Source organism: Monomorium pharaonis, chromosome 6 (genome assembly GCF_013373865.1).
Source record: "Monomorium pharaonis isolate MP-MQ-018 chromosome 6, ASM1337386v2, whole genome shotgun sequence".
Lineage (NCBI taxonomy): Eukaryota > Metazoa > Arthropoda > Insecta > Hymenoptera > Formicidae > Monomorium > Monomorium pharaonis.
The window spans coordinates 13,876,308-13,896,034 of NC_050472.1; the positions used below are offsets into that span (position 1 = coordinate 13,876,308).

General features: G+C 34.9%; 1 protein-coding gene across 1 annotated transcript in view; it reads right to left on the bottom strand.

Annotated features, from left to right (window-relative positions):
- Window positions 1–15,231: 15,231 nt before the first annotated feature.
- The window catches only part of LOC105839894 (follistatin-A), a 232,731-nt gene continuing 228,235 nt past the window's right edge, over window positions 15,232–19,727 (bottom strand). The window contains exons 6-7 of the mRNA XM_036288321.1: window positions 17,376–17,678; window positions 15,232–15,492 (exon numbers count right to left, since the gene is read on the bottom strand). Of these exons, the coding sequence (XP_036144214.1) occupies window positions 15,344–15,492; window positions 17,376–17,678 (452 nt within the window). The 3' untranslated portion in view covers window positions 15,232–15,343. The remainder of the gene's footprint in view (window positions 15,493–17,375; window positions 17,679–19,727) is intronic.

Consider the following 19,727-nt stretch of genomic DNA (forward strand, 5'->3'; position numbering starts at 1 on the left):
TACTTTGAGAATCCCTACGCGAAAGTTTGATTTGTTAAGTGCGAACCTTTTGTATCGCATGAAAATCAAACTTGTGTTTTTTAATTGAAAAAGGTAAAAGTTTGTTATCATTTTGCACAAGTTTCTCGTTAAAATCTTGCTAATATTAATTCAGATTCTTAAAGTTCATTCTTTTCTAAGCAATTAAAAAAAACCATGTCGATACGATGTTTTTTGTTGATTGCACGCGAGTTTGAAATTTGCACTGCATTTTAAAGTATTTTAGCGAATAAATACGGTATTTTTTTAATATCATGAATTTTTAGTATCAATATGATATTGCACATTGATTTTATTCGTGTTGAATTCAATCATACCGCTGTCATCAAAGTGACCCGATTTGCACCACGTGGAGAATGACGATCGGATTTTGTACTCTGAAACGTGAGTGAAATAAACAGCACGTTGTTTCTCAAGACACGTACATTTATTACAAACATATCCAAGCTGTATCGATTACCCTTACGAACACAATAGTTGGCGACGAGGATTTATTTTTTGCATTTTTCATGCCGGCGATATACCGATAAGAATCGTGTGTGTACAATTGCATCAGTCACGCGGGCGTAAGTAAATACGAAGTACGTCGGAAACAGAGACGGCGACGTAATTTCTAACTTACGTGTCAGTATTGTGTAATATATTTTTAACAATATATACAGTGTGAAATATTTTCAACAACAATAAAGATATAATTATGGCATCAATGCCCAATACATTTATTATCGAGCCATTTGATCCGGCAGGATGCCCATGTTCAAGATGGCTGAAAAGACTCGAAGGGGCATTCAAAATATTCAAAGTCCCTGAAGAGAACTGTGTGCCATATTTATTACATTACATGGGCCCGGCCACATTCAATGTCCTTGTGGACAGGCTGTCGCCACAAGATCCGTACACAATATTCTTTCAAACGATCACAGAGATTCTACAAGAATTTTACGAACTGAAGCCTCTAGAAGTTGCAGAAAACTTCAAGTTAATGCAACGCAAACAGCAAGATAACGAAACAATCCAAGAATTTGTTGCTGCGTTACAGAAACTATCGCTCAACTATAAAATTGGCAATTACACGAAAACTGGGCTACGCAATTTCTTCTTTGGCAATCTTTAGCCTGCGAAAGAAGAGGATTCAAAACCGGCTATTGGAGGTACAGGATCTTACATTAGACAGAGCCGTGCAGATCGCCTCATCCATGGAACTCTTGGAGAAAGGCACCAAACAATTTCAAGGGGAGGAAGCGGTGGCGGTAGTCGAACTATTTACAAAACGGACGCCAAGACAGCGTAAAGATAAGTTCGCTACAAAAAAAGACAGTCAAACGTTTTAAAACATGGCAAAGAGCGCACCGGTCACTCTATCATTTGTTTTCGGTATGGCAAAAGCTACTACGCGTCTGCGTGTACACTCGATAGAAATATTAAGTGCCTTGCATGCCGCAAACCCGATTACTTAAAGAAAATGTGTAAAGCTAATCCTTGTTCGATTTGGTCAATTAATTCAAATAATTCTAAAGGCAAAACTGTAGATATTCTCACGGCAGAACATGCGCATTTTCGCGACAATATTTTCACAACGCTGAAAGTGAATGATAAAAACGTGCAATTCGAAGTAGATAGCGGCGCGGCCGTAACACTTATCTCAAAAAAAGATGCGAAGAGATTCTTTTCGAAAGAACGGGTTAACAATATTGATATTCAACTCGTTTCGTACTGTGGTAAAAAGATTCGGACTTTAGGTTACATTATGGTCAGAGTATAGGCGAGGGAGCTTGTGCGTGAACTAAACTTGTATATTACGACAGAAGATAAAGAGCCATTCCTCGGATGAGAATGGTTATTACAATTACGCGAAAATAAAGACATTCAAGATTTTTGGGTCAATTACAATTCTTACACGCGGTTCAAACTACAGATAATAACTCAATTACAAGCTTTACATAAATAATTTCCAAGCCTTTCCGATCCTTCAATTGCAAAAATTAAGAATATTCAAACGCAATTAAACTTAAAAGAAAAAGTTTACCCGGTTTTCTTCAAGCCGAGACTAGTGCCTTTTCGTATGCGTATTCAAGTGGAAGAGGAAAGGCTCACTCAAGCAGGAATTATTGAAAAGGTGAACAAATGGGCAACATCGATCGTACCAGTCGTTAAAAAGAATGGATCCGTACGTATTTGCGGGGATTATAGCGTCACGCTTAATCCAAGATTGGGGGTGAGCGAGCACCCATTGCCTACCCCAGACGAGCTTCTCGCATCCATGGTGGGCGGAAAAATTTTTTCTGTAATAGATTTGCTTCAAGCTTATTTGCAATTAAAAATCCGAGGACCGCGAATTGCTCACGCATAAAAAGTTGTACAGACCAACAAGCCTTATGTACGGCGTTGCTTCTGCGCCTGCTATATGGCAGCGTATGACAGAAAACATTCTTAAAGACATACCAAGGGTGGTAGTGTTTTTAGCGTTGCGAGATCCTCGGAAAAAGATCATTTAGAAAAATTATGTACGGTTTTCAATAGATTACAAAAATATAATATTTGCATAAACGCGGACAAAAAGTGAATTTTTTACGAATGAAATAAATTACTGCGGTTACGTTATTAATAAAGACGCGATACATAAGGCCCCAGATAAAATTGAAGCGATACAAGACATGCGTAGACCTTCCACCGTTGCAAAATTTCTTGGGCATGATACATTATTATTAAAGGTTTATCCAAAACCTAAGCACTATTTTACAACCATTAAATAGATTGTTACAGAAAAATATAAAATTTACGTGGCCCTTCGAGTGAGAACAAAGTTTCCAAACAGCTAAACAAATAGTCTCTAGTCCACGGTATTCAGCGCATTTCGATCCAAAGTTGCCGATTACTCTAACGACTGATGCGAATCCCTACAGTGTCGGAGCCGTATTGTCACATATCTTTCCGGACGGCTCAAAGCAAGCCATTCAATACGCGTCAAAAACGCTTTCTAAAACTCAACAAAGCTATTCTCAAATAAACAAAGAAGCTTTTGCAATAATATTCGGTATTAAAAGTTCCATCAATACCTACAGGGGTCTAAATTTACATTGATTACGGACCATCGCTCCCTTATGTAGATCTTTTCACCAACGAAAGGTTTGCCTGTATTCACCGCTTTGCGAACGCAACATTATGCCTTGTTTCTGCAAGAGTTTAATTACGATATCCGGTACAGGAAATCCGAATTACATACGAACGCGGATTGTTTATCACGACTTCCAATACCTTCTACTGAATCATATGATTGCAATTTGATAGACATTTTTCAGAGTTCTACATTTGATACATTGTCAATTATAGCGCATAAAGTTGCGGTTGCTACGTTACGTAACAAAAAGTTATCCAAGTTACTTAATTATTTACAATCAAATCGAGGTACGTTTAAAGGGAACAAATTCCGGTAAATATACCGATCAGGGGAGCCCGCCCCGATAACCTTGGTCTTGACATATGTTGTCAAAGTCACCCTTCTGAGTGACCTTGAAATGATATTAGCCGTCGCTCGTGATTCGTTAAAGTTATTAACAAAAAAGTTTCATAAATACGACATATAATTATTCAGTATAGGAGTATATCAGATGAGTTTGCAACTTTCCACGTGTAGCGAGGTCCATCCCTCTTGCTTACAGAGCAAAACGACGTCCACGCTTGTACTTTACCACAAAGGTTTGCGACATTAGATTTGAAATTGTGACCAAATAGCGAATTTAAAATGTTTGGATTAGGTTAGATTAGGAAAAAATACGGTGAGGGGGTGCAGAGGGAGAAGCGGAACCCCTCCGCCGCCTATGCGTTTTCTAAGAATAACCGAACCAATTTTATGTCGCTATTTGGATAATGCAAAAACATTAGAAATGAACAGCGTGGATCTTTTGCAGAGATGTATATGTTAATTGTATTTTGGTAAAGCAACTACTTTCACGCGTTGTAAGTAGGAGGAGATGTTAGTGGACGGGAAAAGAATGTCCCATTAAATGTGGCTTAATTTGAAATTGCATGTCTTCTTTTGTCTCTTTCGTCTACGAATAACTTTGTAATAATGCCCAGTGCAATGAAATAACGTTATATTTTCATAATCTATTTCAAGAGTCTTCTTACATTGTGGACATTCAATGGTTTGTCTAGTTAAATTATTTTCACAAAGATAACGCACTAATTCTTCGTAATTATTGGTTAAATGAAGAAACTCGTGGTGTCGCAGTTTATATTTTGAGAAACCTCTTAATACTGACTATAAGAATTCCTACAGTCTAAGTATGATTCTGCCACGTATTCATATAAATATATACATTTCATAATTACAGTAAAAGTGCTAAATGGGTTTGCGACTTTCCACGCCAAACAAGATCCACACTGTTCGTTTCCAATGTTTTTGCATTATCCTAATAGCAACATAAAATTGGTTGGGTTATTCTTAGAAAACGCGTGGGCGCTGCACCCCCTCCCTGTACTTTTTTCTAACCTAACCTAACCCAAACATTTAAATTCGCTATTTGGCCACAATTTCAAATCTAATGTCGCAAACCCTTGTGGTAAAGGACAAGCGTGGACGTCGTTTCGCTCTGTAAGCAAGGGGGATGGACCTCGCTACATGTGGAAAGTTGCAAACTCATCTGATATACTCCTATACTAAATAATTATGTGTCGTATTTATGAAACTTTTTTTGTTAATAACTTTTTAACGAATTACGAGCGACGTCTAAAATCTTTTCAAGGTCACTCAGGAGGATGACCTTGACAACATATATCAAGGCCAAAGTCATCGGGGCTCCCCTGATCGGTATATTTACCCAAATTTCATTCAATCCCATTAAACGAATTTACATTATTTCAAGGTGTGAATAGAGGTAACAAGATAGTCATCCCACTTACATTACAACAAAAAATTTTACGCGAATTACATTCGGGATACTTCGGTATGGTGAGAATGAAGCACCTCGCTAGAAGTTACGTATGGTGGAACCAGATCAATAAAGACATCGAGAAAGTAGCAAGAAATTGCTACAACTATAATACGTATAGAAAAGATCCACAAAAGGTTTCAAACCTACAAGCTCCCCTTTCAAACGGGTTCATGCTGACTTTGCAGGCCCTTTTTGGGACACTATTTCTTCATACTGATCGATGCGCATACAAAATGGCCAGAGATATATATAGTAAAAAATTTAATTTCGGAAATTACAGTCAATTTGGGTCGACAAATTTTCACCACTTATGGTATTCCGCACTATTTCGATTCAAATAATGCTAGGACGTTTACGTCTAAGGAATTCGCTAATTTTCTCAAAGTAAACGGAGTCACGCATAAATTTATCGTTCCATACCACCCTGCCACTAATGGGCAAGCTGAGTGTTACGTATAAACGCTCAAAAATGCACTTAAACAAATGCAAACTACACTAACAAACGTACATTTTACGACCCATTGTTACTAGTAATACTCCACAGAATACATCTTTTAAATTTACGAAACTATGCGTCTTTTTTTATATATAAAAACGTTTACGTTTTATTATCTTTATATATTGTTGCGCCTGTTGGATCGGTCGGCTGTTCTGGCCGATCGATGTATTGATTTTTAGAGAAGAACGTTGTCAGCTGTTATGAGCTTGATGACGCAAATAAACAACGAGTGGAATCTCGGTCTTGCGCTAAGACGGACGTTTTTCAATAAAACGTTTGTATTCTTTACTAATAAAGTCTTTTGTATTTCTTAAAATATAGTGCGTGAGTGTTCCTTATTTACGTCCGCTATCGCGCGTAACATTTTGCGGGCTCGTCCGGGATCGGACGAGCGAATAAGCGGACAAGTCGACGGAAAGAAAAAAGTATAATTCTGAGCAATGACGACCACGCATTTCCCGAAGAAGACTCGGTCTCAGACACCGGTGGTGACGACGGCGGAGGTCGATTCGTGCGGAGCTATAGGAATTACAGCGGTTGAAAAAAGAGCGGCGTTTGGAACGTTAGGAACTGCAACGGTTCCGGGAAGAGATGCAGCCCCGTTTTTCGGAAAGAGACAAGAACTTAAAACAGTTCGAGGAGTAGCTCAATTCAAACCAGCTAAGTTGTTCCAATAATATTTCCGCGGGTAAGACTCCGTCAGATGCGGTGCGAGTAAATTTTTCATGCGCAATTTTAATTTGATTTTAGGTTCGATACGATCTCGAAATAATTTTGGGCGGAGTTGTTGCTATTAAAACATGTTTAAAAATTTGAGGTAAATTATGTGGTCCGTTTTTTTGCGGGTGAGTGTATTTCTAAGACATTATAAAGATAATATTATATTTATACCGCACAAATAATTTCTATAATATATTAAACGTAATAATATATTTAAAATATTTCTGTAAACTTTTTGAAAGATTGTAGTAGGTCATAAACTTAATTCCTGCCGCTTGCTATTAGAGAACGCTGACTCCAACATGGATGAGTTTTGACGGTGATATCGTATGTATTTTGTAGTTTATACATTGCTGAAAGTGATTTGGTTTTCATAGATTAGATTTTTTGAAGCCAAAGAGATTTTCTAATTGATTGAAAATAAACTGTGATAAACTGTTTGTGCTTTTTCACTACTTTGAACACAAGAAAACCGCAGCTGAAATACATCGCCTATTATTCAAAGTGTATTGTGATGAAACTCCATTAGAAAAAACATGTAGAGTTTGGTTTGAATGCTTTCGAAACGGTGATTTTGACAAAGAACAACCTGAACAAAAAAATTAAAAATGTCGAACTGCAAGAATTGCTCAATGAGAATTCAACTCAAACGTTTTTAGAGTTATCGAAAGGGCGGCACTCAGTTGAACACGGTTTAAATGGACACGGTGCATTTGCACACGGTGCTTTTGGACATGATATTTTGTACATCATTCAGTTGCACACCCTTCATTTGCACATCGTTTAATTGCACACCGTTCATTCGCATACTGTTCAGTTGGACACATACAAAAAGAAATGGATACATACAAACGCGTGCGCGCACACACTTACACACACGGGGGGGAGGTGCAATTGGGGCCTTCGTGCCACCTCCCGCATCCACCCCGTCGGTAGGGTGCCATCGACATTGTTATTTCTCACTGTGTCCAAGTAAACGATGTGCAAATGAACGGTCTACTCATAAACGGTGTGCAAATGAACGATGTCAACTGAACGGTGCGCAAAATATTGTGTCCAAAAGCACCGTGGGCAAATGCACCATGACCATTTGAACCGTGTGCAAATGCACCGCTCCCTATTGAAAGTGTTAAATGTTACTCTAATGGACGTCTTAAAACGGCTTGCATGCCATTTTTCTGCCAAAAAAGAAAAGGCAGAAATTAAGTTTACCACCTAATATGTAAATAATGAAAATTTGAATTATAATAAAATAGGTACTATATGAAAACGGGAGCGGTGTATTTGGACACGATGCATTTGGACACTGTGCATTTGGACACAAAAGAAATTTTATTAAAAATGTGCACCAGTTATATACACACGTAAAATTTGGCCACCAGGTGTTTGCACACGAAAAAATGCCCACCGTTCACTTGGACACGTAAAAGATGCATACCATTCATTTGTACACCGCTCATTTTTCTACAGATTACTTGCTCAACGTTCGTTTGGATACAAAAAGAAACCCACCTCTCATTTGCATACGGAGAAATGCGCACCGATCATTTGCACACGGAAAGATGCACACCGATTATTTGCACACGGAAAGATGCGCACCGATCATTTGCATACGGAAAGATGCGTACCGATCATTTGCACTTGGAAAGATGTGCCGCCAAATTTTACGTGTGCATATAACTAGTGTATTATCCGTTTTTAATGAAATTTCTTTTGTGTCCAAATGCATAGTGTCCCTATGCACTGTAGCTATTTGAACCGTGCGCAAGATATTGTGTCCAAAAACGCTGTGTTTGTTTGAACTCTATGAAAACTATGAAAACTGATAATTATTTAGTTTAGGGAAGCTCTGATGACCTTGACCTTGACATATGTTATCAAATTTACCCTCCTGAGTGACCTTTAAAAGATTTTAGCCGTCGCTCGTGATTCGTTAAAAAGTTATTAATAAAAAAAGTTTCACAAATACAACATATGATAATTATTCAGTATAAAAGTGCATCACATGGGTTTTCGACTTTCCACGCGTAGCGAGGTCCACCCCCCTCCTCCGCTTACAAATCGAAATGTCCACGCTTATACTTTACCACAAGAGTTTGAGACTTCAGATTTGAAATTGTGACCAATAGCGACTTTAAAATGTTTAGGTTAGGTTAGAAAAAAATACGGAGAGTTGGTGCAGGGGGAGGGCGGAGTGGAAATTATAATAAGATAAATAACAGTGATTGCGCAATTTAATTCCTTCTACATCAATAATAAAAACTTAAGAATTATAAATTTAGATTTAAAGCTTTCACGGCCATTGACGTTGCTTCCAATAGAAAGGGCTTCCAAACATGCCGCGTCCTGGTACAGCGTTGCGCCGACGTTTTGCAAACTTTGCAGTTTGCATCATCAGGGCTAGGAGCTCCGATACTGAGCTCTCTTTAATTGTAATCGTCCTTATATATCCTGGTGATAGAAGTGGAAGAGGCGGAGTTGTTCGTCCAATTGTAGCACAGTTCATTGGCCTACTATTGGTCAACTGTTGACCAATCTTAATACAATATTGGTTTACTATTTGCCAATTAATATGTGCTGTTCGGAAATGTTTTTAATTGATCAATTAAAAAACCGGGAGTGCCAAATTGGGCTTGTCTGACCTTTATCACAATTAAGGTTATCGGGATGTTTCAAAATTTCTAGACTTTCACGATGTTTCCTGGCAATGTAACCTTGAGAAGGAGCTAGCATTGTAGCTTTTTCGTATTGCACGGAGTGTCCAGTCTCCATCCAGTGTTCGACTAAAGTTGATTGAGAAAAGTGGCCGTATTTGGTACACCATTGATGTTCTTTGATTCGTGTACTAATTTTCCTCTCAGTTTCTCCTATGTACACTTTTCCGCAAGAGCAGAGGATTTTGTATACACCTGGTGATTCTAAACGTGGTCTCTGATCCCTCGGATTAGGAAGTAACTCGAAAATCTTTTTTTTGTGATTTGAAGATCACTTTTATATTGTATCTACGCAAAATTTTGCTGATGCGTTCTGTCGTTCCTTGAAAATACGGAAGGAAGCTATCTTGTTCTCTTCTCTTTCTCTTTCTTGCTCTTCATTCGGCGTCCAGATGTTGTTGAGACTGGAAATTTTGTTCTTCAATTTTTGGACTGTTTGACTGATGTTTTTACTACTATATCCATTTTTTGTTAGAACTTAATTAAGAATGTTCTAATTCCCTATCCAAAAAAGTTGGTTCAGAAATTTTAAGGGCTCTATATACCAATAAATTATAAATTTCCTACTTGTACTATATCACATAGGTTTGTAACTTTATCTGACACCATATAGAGTATTGTAGTATATATATACATCAATCACAACATTCTCAGTTCATTTTTCGGTTATTCTCAAAGTGTAGTGCAAAGAAGGTGGTAAAGTACAAGCGTAGACGTCGTTGCGCTCTGTAAGCGGGGAGACGGTGGACCTCGCTACGCGTGAAAAGTTGCAATCCCATGTGATGTACTCGTATACTAAATAATCATGTGTTGTATTTATGAAACTTTTTTTGTTAATAATTTTTTAACGAATCACGAGCAACGGCTAAAATTTTGAAGATCACTCAGCAAGATGACCTTAATAACATGTCAAGATCAAGGTTATCGAAGCTGCCTCCCCTAAACTGAATAATTACCTAAAAATTTTATTGTATTTGATATTTTTGTCGTTAAATAGTATTTTTATAAATTCTTTATCTTTGTCCAAACAATACATATGTATATATGTTCGATAGTTATAATGTGCAATCTCAAAAATAACTGCAGCGCAGTTTTTTCTAATTTAAACTTAACTTTTTATATGTTTCCATCATGTGGCATAATTTTAATTTTCCAACAAGAACATAGCAAAAACAGATGTTTTTATAAGTGATTCTACATGTTATTTTGCATATGTGAAAATCAGTAAAAATTTAAATTTATATTTATTTATAAAAACATTATTTAACTATACACGTTTCATCTTTCTGACAATATTTATTAAATTGATCTATAACAAATATGTATTCATAAACATTAAGTATTCATGGATCATCACGAAATGTTCGCGTACGACCTTTAAAGTTAAGCAACGTCGATGGCAGCTGACAATTGGATAAGTAACCGTTTTTTCGATTGCAAAAATTAAGCAATGCTACAAATAGTGTGTAGCTAAGATTGCTGGCTAAGGTGATCGTGATATGTTGAATAGAATATGTATCCGAAAATATTTTTTATAAATATGTTTCAAAAATATTAATAAAATATTGTTGAAATCTTACAGCAGGATTGCATTTGATCGAAATGATCGCGGACATTGAAATATTGCAGAAATGTAGCAGAAATGGTCGTGTAAAATTTCTGCAATGTTTTTGTAAAAGTGTAATATTTCAAACAAAATATTTTAGAAATATTATATACCGAGTGGGTTTTGTATAAGACTATATGAGACACATAATACGTCGCTACACACATATGCGTACATGTACATGTATACGTGCTTATATCTACAAATCATATTTTTACACTATACTTATATTTTAATTAATTCACGCAATTAAATGTATTAACCAATGGAAGATAAATTAACATTATTAATGTAATTATTGGTAATATGAGTTTATTTGTCGACAGCAACTGGCAATAAGGAACTACAAATGTGTCACGACGTTTCGGCCCTCTGGTTTGGACCTTTTTTAAGTTAGAACTAAAATAAATGGGATTACAGTCAAAAATATAATTTTAAAACAAATATAATGCAAAAACGGAGACGATTTAAATCATCAAAGGAACCATACTTGATTGAATTAAAGAAGAAAGTTTATTGTTTACACATCAAGGACATCTTAGAAATATGATAATTATTTGGTAAAAGAACATAAGCAGTAAAAGAAATAAAACTGAAAGATTGAAATCCGATTAATATGATTTAAGTATGCAAGTGTTAATCGGACATCAATTTTCCAGTTTAATTTCTTTTATTGCTCATGCTTTTTCATCAAATAATTATTATATTTCTAAAATGTCCTTGGTGTGCAAACAATAAACTTTATTTTTTAATTGAATCAGGTATTGCTCCTTTGATAATTTAAATCGTTTCAGTTTTTGCATTATATTTGTTTTAAAATTATATTTTTGACTGTAATCTCATTTATTTTAGTTCTAACTTGAAAAAGGCCTAAATCACAGGGCCGAAACGTCGGCCAAAAGACATTTGTAGTTCCTTATTACCAGTTGCTGTCGACGAATAAACTTATATTCTTAATATTCATTACCGGCGAATTCATATGTTTATTTCGCGTAATTATTGATATTTTAATACAATAGTATCCTTTTATGAAGATTACCTAGTAAGCAAGATATCATTGCACAACGTTATTACAATATTAATATTTTATAATATTATAATAAATAATATTTTATAACATATAATGTTTTTAAATATATAGTTCTTAATGTTGTATATAATGTTATTATAAAAAATATTTGAACATAAATTATAATGTCAACATTATAATTATATATTATAATATTTAAGACTATTACACTATGGAGTAACAATTCAAAAACATTTATAAAATATTATGTCATAATGTACATAAAATCCACATAAAATCGATGTTTTAAAAGATTTATTTAATGTCCTTTGCTTACTGGGTAATCACTTATTTTGAGTAAAACATTACGAGAGAGGGAAAAAGACATGGAGGAAGGAAGGAAAGGGGAGGGGCGGAGAGAGAGAGAGAGAGAGAGAGAGAGAGAGAGAGAGAGAGAGAGAGAGAATTTTATTTATGCTACCTACTTCTTTTGTCAAGAAAGCAATAAATAATGCGCGCGCGTGTACCAAGTACTATTATAATATAAATCTCTAGAAAGCTTAAAAATAAAAATATATACATCTCTTATGTTAAATAAATGTACAGGATGATTCAGAACAACTCAGGTGTCTTTGCAATGACATATTCCTGAGTTAATTCTAAAACAATTTTTCCTCTACGAAAATTTTATCCAAAGCTTACTTTTTTAATTATTAAATAAAATAGTTACCGAATCACGGGAGGCGGAAGGTAGGCAGGGTTAGACTCGCCATTCAACACGGGTGATTACAAATTAAATGTCTTCACACTGTTTAACGGATGAATAATTTTACCGGAAATAAACAACGCTTTACATGTAACACTTCACATGTAACAAACTCATAAGTATTGATAAGTCATAAGTTTTTTCTTACTTGTTAAACAATATGCATTGAATTTATTTACGCACTTGATCGAGTGATTTCTAAATATATCGGTTTATTACTATTATTATTACTATTACTACTGAGTAATCATTCCACGACTTATTTTTATTAAGAAACAATTCAAATTACAGTAACTACAGATTACGCAATTACAGTAATCAGTTAAAAAATTGTTGTCTTTTACAAAATGTATCATGTATCAATGCTTTACAGATTTAGACACACTCACACACGAACAAATCTATCTGTTCGTTGCTATTAATTACTATCGGTTAATTATTCAGCGAATAAAAATTATTCGAGGAAGAAAACGCGTTTACACAACGCACGTAACCCGACGCGGAGACTCAAAGTCAACAGAACGAATCAAGCTTATGTTTTTTAAAGAGCTTTAAGTGCAAATCTGTCGATAATTGTAGTCTGTAAATCATGGTATCAATCTGATATTATGATAATGCAGAGTATTAATTAATCGGCAGTGGAATGTTTCGAAGTATATGCGTATTGCGTATGAACGTCCGATTGCAGCAACTTTATTTTAGCTTTAAACGAGACTTAAATATGTATCAATCTTTAATTATTTAAAAAAAGAAAAATAAATCTCGTTTAAATCCAAAATAATATAGGTGGTATAAGTGAATAAGTAAATAATGTTAAAGTATTATTACGTGCGTCGCCCGGTATACTCCTCGGCCGCGACTCAGCTGTCTGAAAGCCAATCGATTTATTGATTTCTTGGAAGAGCGCTGTCAACTGTCACTATTTTGACAACGGATGTAAAACAGAGAGTTGAATCCCGGTTTTGTGTCGAATGGACGTGTTTGTTATCGTTCAATAAAGCTTACCTTTTTGAATTTAAACGTGTTTCTTCCTTTTCCGCGAGTACGCGCGTAACAGTATCAAGCGTTTGCCTGTACATCAAAAGTGTCAATTTAAAAAAAATAATTTATTGCGAGTGTGAAGAAATGTTCCTCTTAGATAAAATAATTGGTTGTTTTAAAAAGAGCAAATTAATTTTATTTTTATAATAAATGTTTAAAGTGTCCGCCGTTCATTGATGTTGGCTTTCATGTACCTCAACAAATTTTTTTGAACTTTCTCCATAACTTCGTCCTTAATTATAAAAATGGCATAATAAAGTTTGTCATTTAATTCTTCGACGTTCTCAGGATGCCCTTTGTAAATTAATTCCTTGCAGTAACCCCACAAGATAAAATCCTATGGATTGAGGTCTGAAGATATTGCAGGCCAACATATCGGACCATATCGGCCCATTCAACGTTCGGGAAACCGCCGATTTAAAAAATTTGTGACAATTCTAGGATTATGTGGGCCAGCACCGCAGACTATTAACAATTTCTTGTAAAATGAATCTGCCAAAACCTTGTGTGCACCTCAAATTGTGTCCTCAAATTGCGAGCAAAAATTGTCATCAAATCCTGATATCAAATTGAATGCAACACCAAAGCAGATCTGTCACTAGCAGTAAAATGACAAATTAATGCAACAAATTGAGAACAGGTGTTGCAATGTAAACTCACAGCAGAATTGCGCCAAATACATAGCAAATCTGTACACAAAAATGATGGCAAATTGCTGTCAAATGCAAAGCAAATCTGTGAATGACGTCAGATTGCTGAATCTAAATTTCGTTTTCACAGTTATGATCTTACTTGAGAATCGATGTAAGCTATCTTTTTAAATTTCTTGGAGTGAAATGTCATTCTAAAAGAGTGAAAATACTGCCAGTCAAAATGAAGTGACATTTCACTTAAATACAATATTCTGTAAAAGTATTATATAGCGGTTCTTCGCTACATCTGGCACCTTCGCATGCCTAGCGAAGGAAGTTAATTTTTGCTTGCCGTAATTGCGCTGCGAGTAGTCTTTATGTAGCGCGTCGGCTGCATCTTACTCCTCAGAGAGTTAAGCCGCTTATCGGTGGTGCCGCTTTTAATTGCCAATTTGACATTTTAACAGATCCGCTGCGCTTCTGGCATCAATCTATCGCGTACTTTGACACATAGACGCTGTTGCATTTCGGCAGGCAATTTGCTAACATTATTTGCACTTTGGTGTTTGTTGTCAATCTATCATCAATATTTTCAACAAATCTGCTCGCAGTTTACTATTATTTTATCATGTATTTTAATGACAGATGTTGCTAAATATTTGCTGAATATCTACTAACAGTGTTTGCAATAACAAGACATGTTTTTCTTTTGCTGCCTTTTTGATAACAGAATCTGTTGCCAACATTTGTCACAGCAGATATAGTTATTAGGGTAATTACTGTAATCTGAATTGTTTCTTAATAAAAATAATCCGCGGAATAATTACTCGGTAGTCATTAACAGTAATAAACCGATAGATTTATAAATCGTTCGATCAAGTGCGTAAGTATATTCGATGCGTATTGTGCGACAAGAAAGAAGAAACTTATGACTTATCGATACTTATGGGTTTGTTACATGTAAAGTGTTACATATAAAGTGTTATTCATTCGTTGTAAAATTATTCATCCGTCAAGCAGTATAAAGGCATCGAATTTGTAATCACCCGTGTTGGATGGTGAGTCCAACCCTGCCTATCTTCTGTATGCCTTCCGTGATTCAGCAATTGTTTTATTTAATCGTTCAAAAAGTAAGCTTTGGATCAAATTTTTGTAAAGGAAGAATCGTCTCAGAATTAACTCAGGAATATGTCATTGCAAGAACACCTGGGTCATTCTAAATCACCCTGTATGCTTTAAATTAAATAAGAACTGCTGTTTAACTGCTTCCTACGTAAGTACTCAAATTTTTTTTAAATACCGCATGTTTTTATTTAAATATGTTAATAAGATTTAAATATTTTGCCTTCAGTGAAATGAAATAGAATATATATTTTTACTAAACTATCCTGCTTTTTTTCTGAGTTGTCTTTTAGTAGATGTTTTTAATGGCACAGGATGAAGACCATAAGGAGATTTAATGTAATCATCAGCCACTTTTGTATTTTCATCCGCCAGATCAACACCGTAATTGTTTGAAGTGTTATCTTCCTCTGTAAAGAAATTCGGTAAATATTTAATTAAAATTGGCTTTAATGACTTTGAAAAAAAATTAATCCAGATAACTAAGTATAATGTAGTAGATACATTACATGTATTGTTATATATTTACTATGTCTTTGCTGATATTTGAAATATAACATATTATGAATTCATGACTATTTACAACAAGTTAATAACATTAAAAAAAAAAACGGTCAGCAATATTGGTACATTATATTGTTTATATTGTTTGCGATATAACAGTAACATAACAGCAACGAATAATTAATAACAAATTAATATTAACATGTTGCTATCAATTTGCTGTTGTTAAAAATAAAATTTATATAAGTTCAATCTAATGTTGTCTCACCTTGTTCCGAGTTAGTCTAAATTAGTTACTGCAATAATAGTTGGCAACATGACTGTAACTGCAAAATATTTAGCTATCTGGATATATTCTTGCGATTTTTATACTCGTTAATGGATTCATAACACCTTTTCGATTGAAACATATTAAGTTCAACAATATATTAAGTAATTATAAAATTTTATTAAGAAAAGGTGACGAGTATGATTTTCTACAATGTACGATTACTATCGTTATTAAAATATTTTATTTTTATTTGCAAAGTTATTGTCTATTGCGTGAGAAAAGAAATACGTAAATTGTGAAACTACAAAAAATAAGAAAAAAAAGCAACTAAATTATGTAACACACACACACACACACACACACACACACACACACACACACAACAAACAAACAAACAAACACGAACACAAACACAATGTATTCAAAAAATTCCAGAACTGATTTTTGGGGGGACACACTAGTAATGCCATCTATGTTTTAATGATAAAACTGGCTAGTATAAAGCTTTGTAAATCTTCTATATTTTTTGGCGTCGTCATCTTGTTCCAGATTATGTGTAGTAAAGATTTCAAATTTTTTAAATGGCTTGTCATGATTTTCATTACGGAACAAAGAGCCGTGAAGAATGGCCGTGAATCGCTCGAAGATGATCCAAGAGGGATATCCAACAATGGTATTTTTTGATTCGCGAGGACTTATCTACTAGAAATTTGTGTCACAAGGCACAGTAAACTGTAAACGGACCCTTCTATTGCGAAGTCACGGATTGTCTTTTGAAAAAGATCCGTTAGATCAGACCAGAATTGCATCAGTCAGGAGAATGGTTTTTCCAGCACGACAACGCTCCAGCACAATCATCGTTGATTGTGACAAGATTTTTGGCAAAAAATCGATCGTAGTTATTAATCATTTGCACTATTCACTGGCTCTAGCAATGTTCTTTTTTTCTAAAACTGAAAACTGTCTTTAAAGGGAACCGTGTCGAGAATGTGGAGTCCATTAAGACAAATGTGACAGCGATTCTAAAGACAATTCCAACCGAGGAATATTCCAGAATCTAGATAAGTGCTGCTAAACGTGTATAGAGAAAGAAAAAATGTATATTGAATATTAAAAAATAAAATTGTGTTTATTTACAAAATTTGATTTTTTATAGCATCAATCCTGAAACTTTTTAAATGCACTGTACATATACAGGATTAATTATGAGTACCATACACTAATTTATGAGAAGATAAAAGGAACGTAAAAGTTCACCATAGTTTTGGGATACCTCGGTTATTATTGCGCTATCCCAAAACAATAGTAAACTTTTACGTTTACCTCAATCTACTTTTTTATCATCTTGCCGACCCTTTCAATATTAAAATTTTCGAAGTCGGTTCTTGGCAATACTTTATTTTTTTTGATGGTTTATAAATCCAAGTATCTTGTGCTTTATTAAATTGTAGCACGTAATATTTTACGTAGATTTATATAACTTTGCACACAAATTTTTTTTAATAACTATAAACTTACCGATGTAAAGAGGAGCTGTATCGTAAGCATTACAGGGGCCCGCATGCCGTGTTTCAAGAACAAAGCCAGTAACACAGGCATCCTTGATAATGTGACACCAGCTGGGATAAGTAATGTTGTTTGTCGCACATAACATGGTCGTTGATGGATCTCGATCTCGATCACGATGCGCTCTATTTCGGACGTGTTCCCGTTTCCGCGGGCAACGATAAGTACAGGTCATGCAACGTGGATGTCCAGACTTCATTTCGGATAAACAAGTTTGGCCTTCTTTACAGCGTATCTTAGTACAGTCTGCACTTTCTGTCAAAATTAAATAACAAAATTAACTTAAGAATTTTCAAAAGTAAAATAATATATTCAAGGTTTACAAGTACTATACCTTGAAAGTTATCGTGTTTTTCAATTATTGGCTTATATTAATAAAGTACATATATTTGCAAATCGCAGCAAACGGTAATCACAAACAAGTATAATCGTGATCGAAAACATAAAACCATATTATTTATTTTATTATTATTTTTCTTTTAGTATTGTATATTTATATATTTATTATTACTGTCAAATTGATTAGGCATTTTTTATTTCTTACAAGTGTAATAATATTTATGAATTGATCCGTCTTCTATGTGTTTTTACGCGTTTGTAATATAACGGAATCCTATATAATATGTATACAGAACTTTAAGTGCATTATTGCAGAATTAATCCTAAATGGTAAAATTCACGGTCGTAGCGGTATTATTCCATCTAGCTTTAGTTTATGATTGTGCTTCAAGATTGTATTCAGTTCGCAGCTTATAAAACACTAGACATCACAAACACGCGCGTTATACAAATTTAACAACTGTCAAAATTCAATCGCAATGACAGTTACTCTCACAACACGAAGTAAGCGCAGCGAGAGAACCAGTCAGCATCGCGGAAAAACGACAACAATACAATCAGTAACAAACTTTTTATGCAAAACTAGATCAAGCGCGCGCTTCGCGCGCGCCAAATGTTGTTTTTTCATTTGTTATTATACCCTGCATAAAATTACTACTGCATATAATATATACATAACTCGTTTATTTCTTATGCCTTTCGACCTTTAAAAGGGGGTTAGTATGATTACATAATTTCACAATTACATAATTACACATAGCATAATTACATAATTACACAATTACATAATTACATATAGCATGATTACATAATTACATAGGATTCTTAACGATTATTTACGTTTTTCTTTGTCATTTTTCGTCTCTAATACATTTTTCATCCACTTTCTACCTATATCTACTTTTAATAACATTTTCCTAATAGAGAAATTTTGTCTTCGCAATTCTGTAAATTTTCCTAATAAGTGTTCCAAAGTCTCTACTTTTAAATTGCATAGTCTACACTTGTTCGCCTCTTCTTTTTTCCAGTATCTAGTCCCTAATGCCTCATTTCTACATCTAAATCTAGCTCTCATTGATTGATCCCTATTTTTATACTCCACTAAAATAAATAAAAGTTCTTTGTTCTGTTTTTATTTCTTCGTACAGTCTATTATATTTTGCCCACATTATTTCTTCACATCTTTTTTGTTCTTGTTCGTCTCTGTTTACCTTTTCTACTATACTCCTTCCCTTTTAGTCTTAGCCTATTTATTTTCTGAACATCTATTAACTTTAATCTATAATAAACTTATTTTATTCTTTTCTTACTTTGATTCTTCTTTATCCTTCTTTCCTTCAATTTCTCTCCAACATTCCAGAATTATCTTATTCTTCTTACTCTTTCTCTGTTCTTTTTATTTCACTACGCTTTTTCCAGTTTTTATCCTTACTTTATTCATCTTTGTCTTCTCTAGTACTACATATCCAGTACTACATATCCATATTATATCCATACAAATGCGCACAGACCAAATGTGCACGGGTCAAATGCGCACGAACCAAACGGACACAGTAACTAACAGACTTACCACATGGGTTGCGACTTCTCAGGGCACCCCTACCGACGGTGTGGGTGCGGGAGGGGAGGCGAAGCCCCCCTTGCATCACGTGTGTGTGTGTGTGCGTGTGTGTGTGTGTGTGTGTGTGTGTGTGTGTGTGTGTGTGTGTGTGTGTGTGTGTGCGCGCGCAAAGCATTCTCTGCACCACATGGGTTTACGACTGTGCGCATTTGTTACTGTGTTCGTTTGGCCTGTGTCCGTTTGTTACTGTGCGCATCTGTGACTCACAGAGCAAGTGTATCGGCCAAGTGGTGTCGGTTAAGTGAACTGTCGGTCAAATGATTGTGTCAATTAAGTATACTTGTCGGTCATGTAATTGTCGATTAAGTGATACTGTCGGTCAAGTGTACTGTCGGCCAAACGGT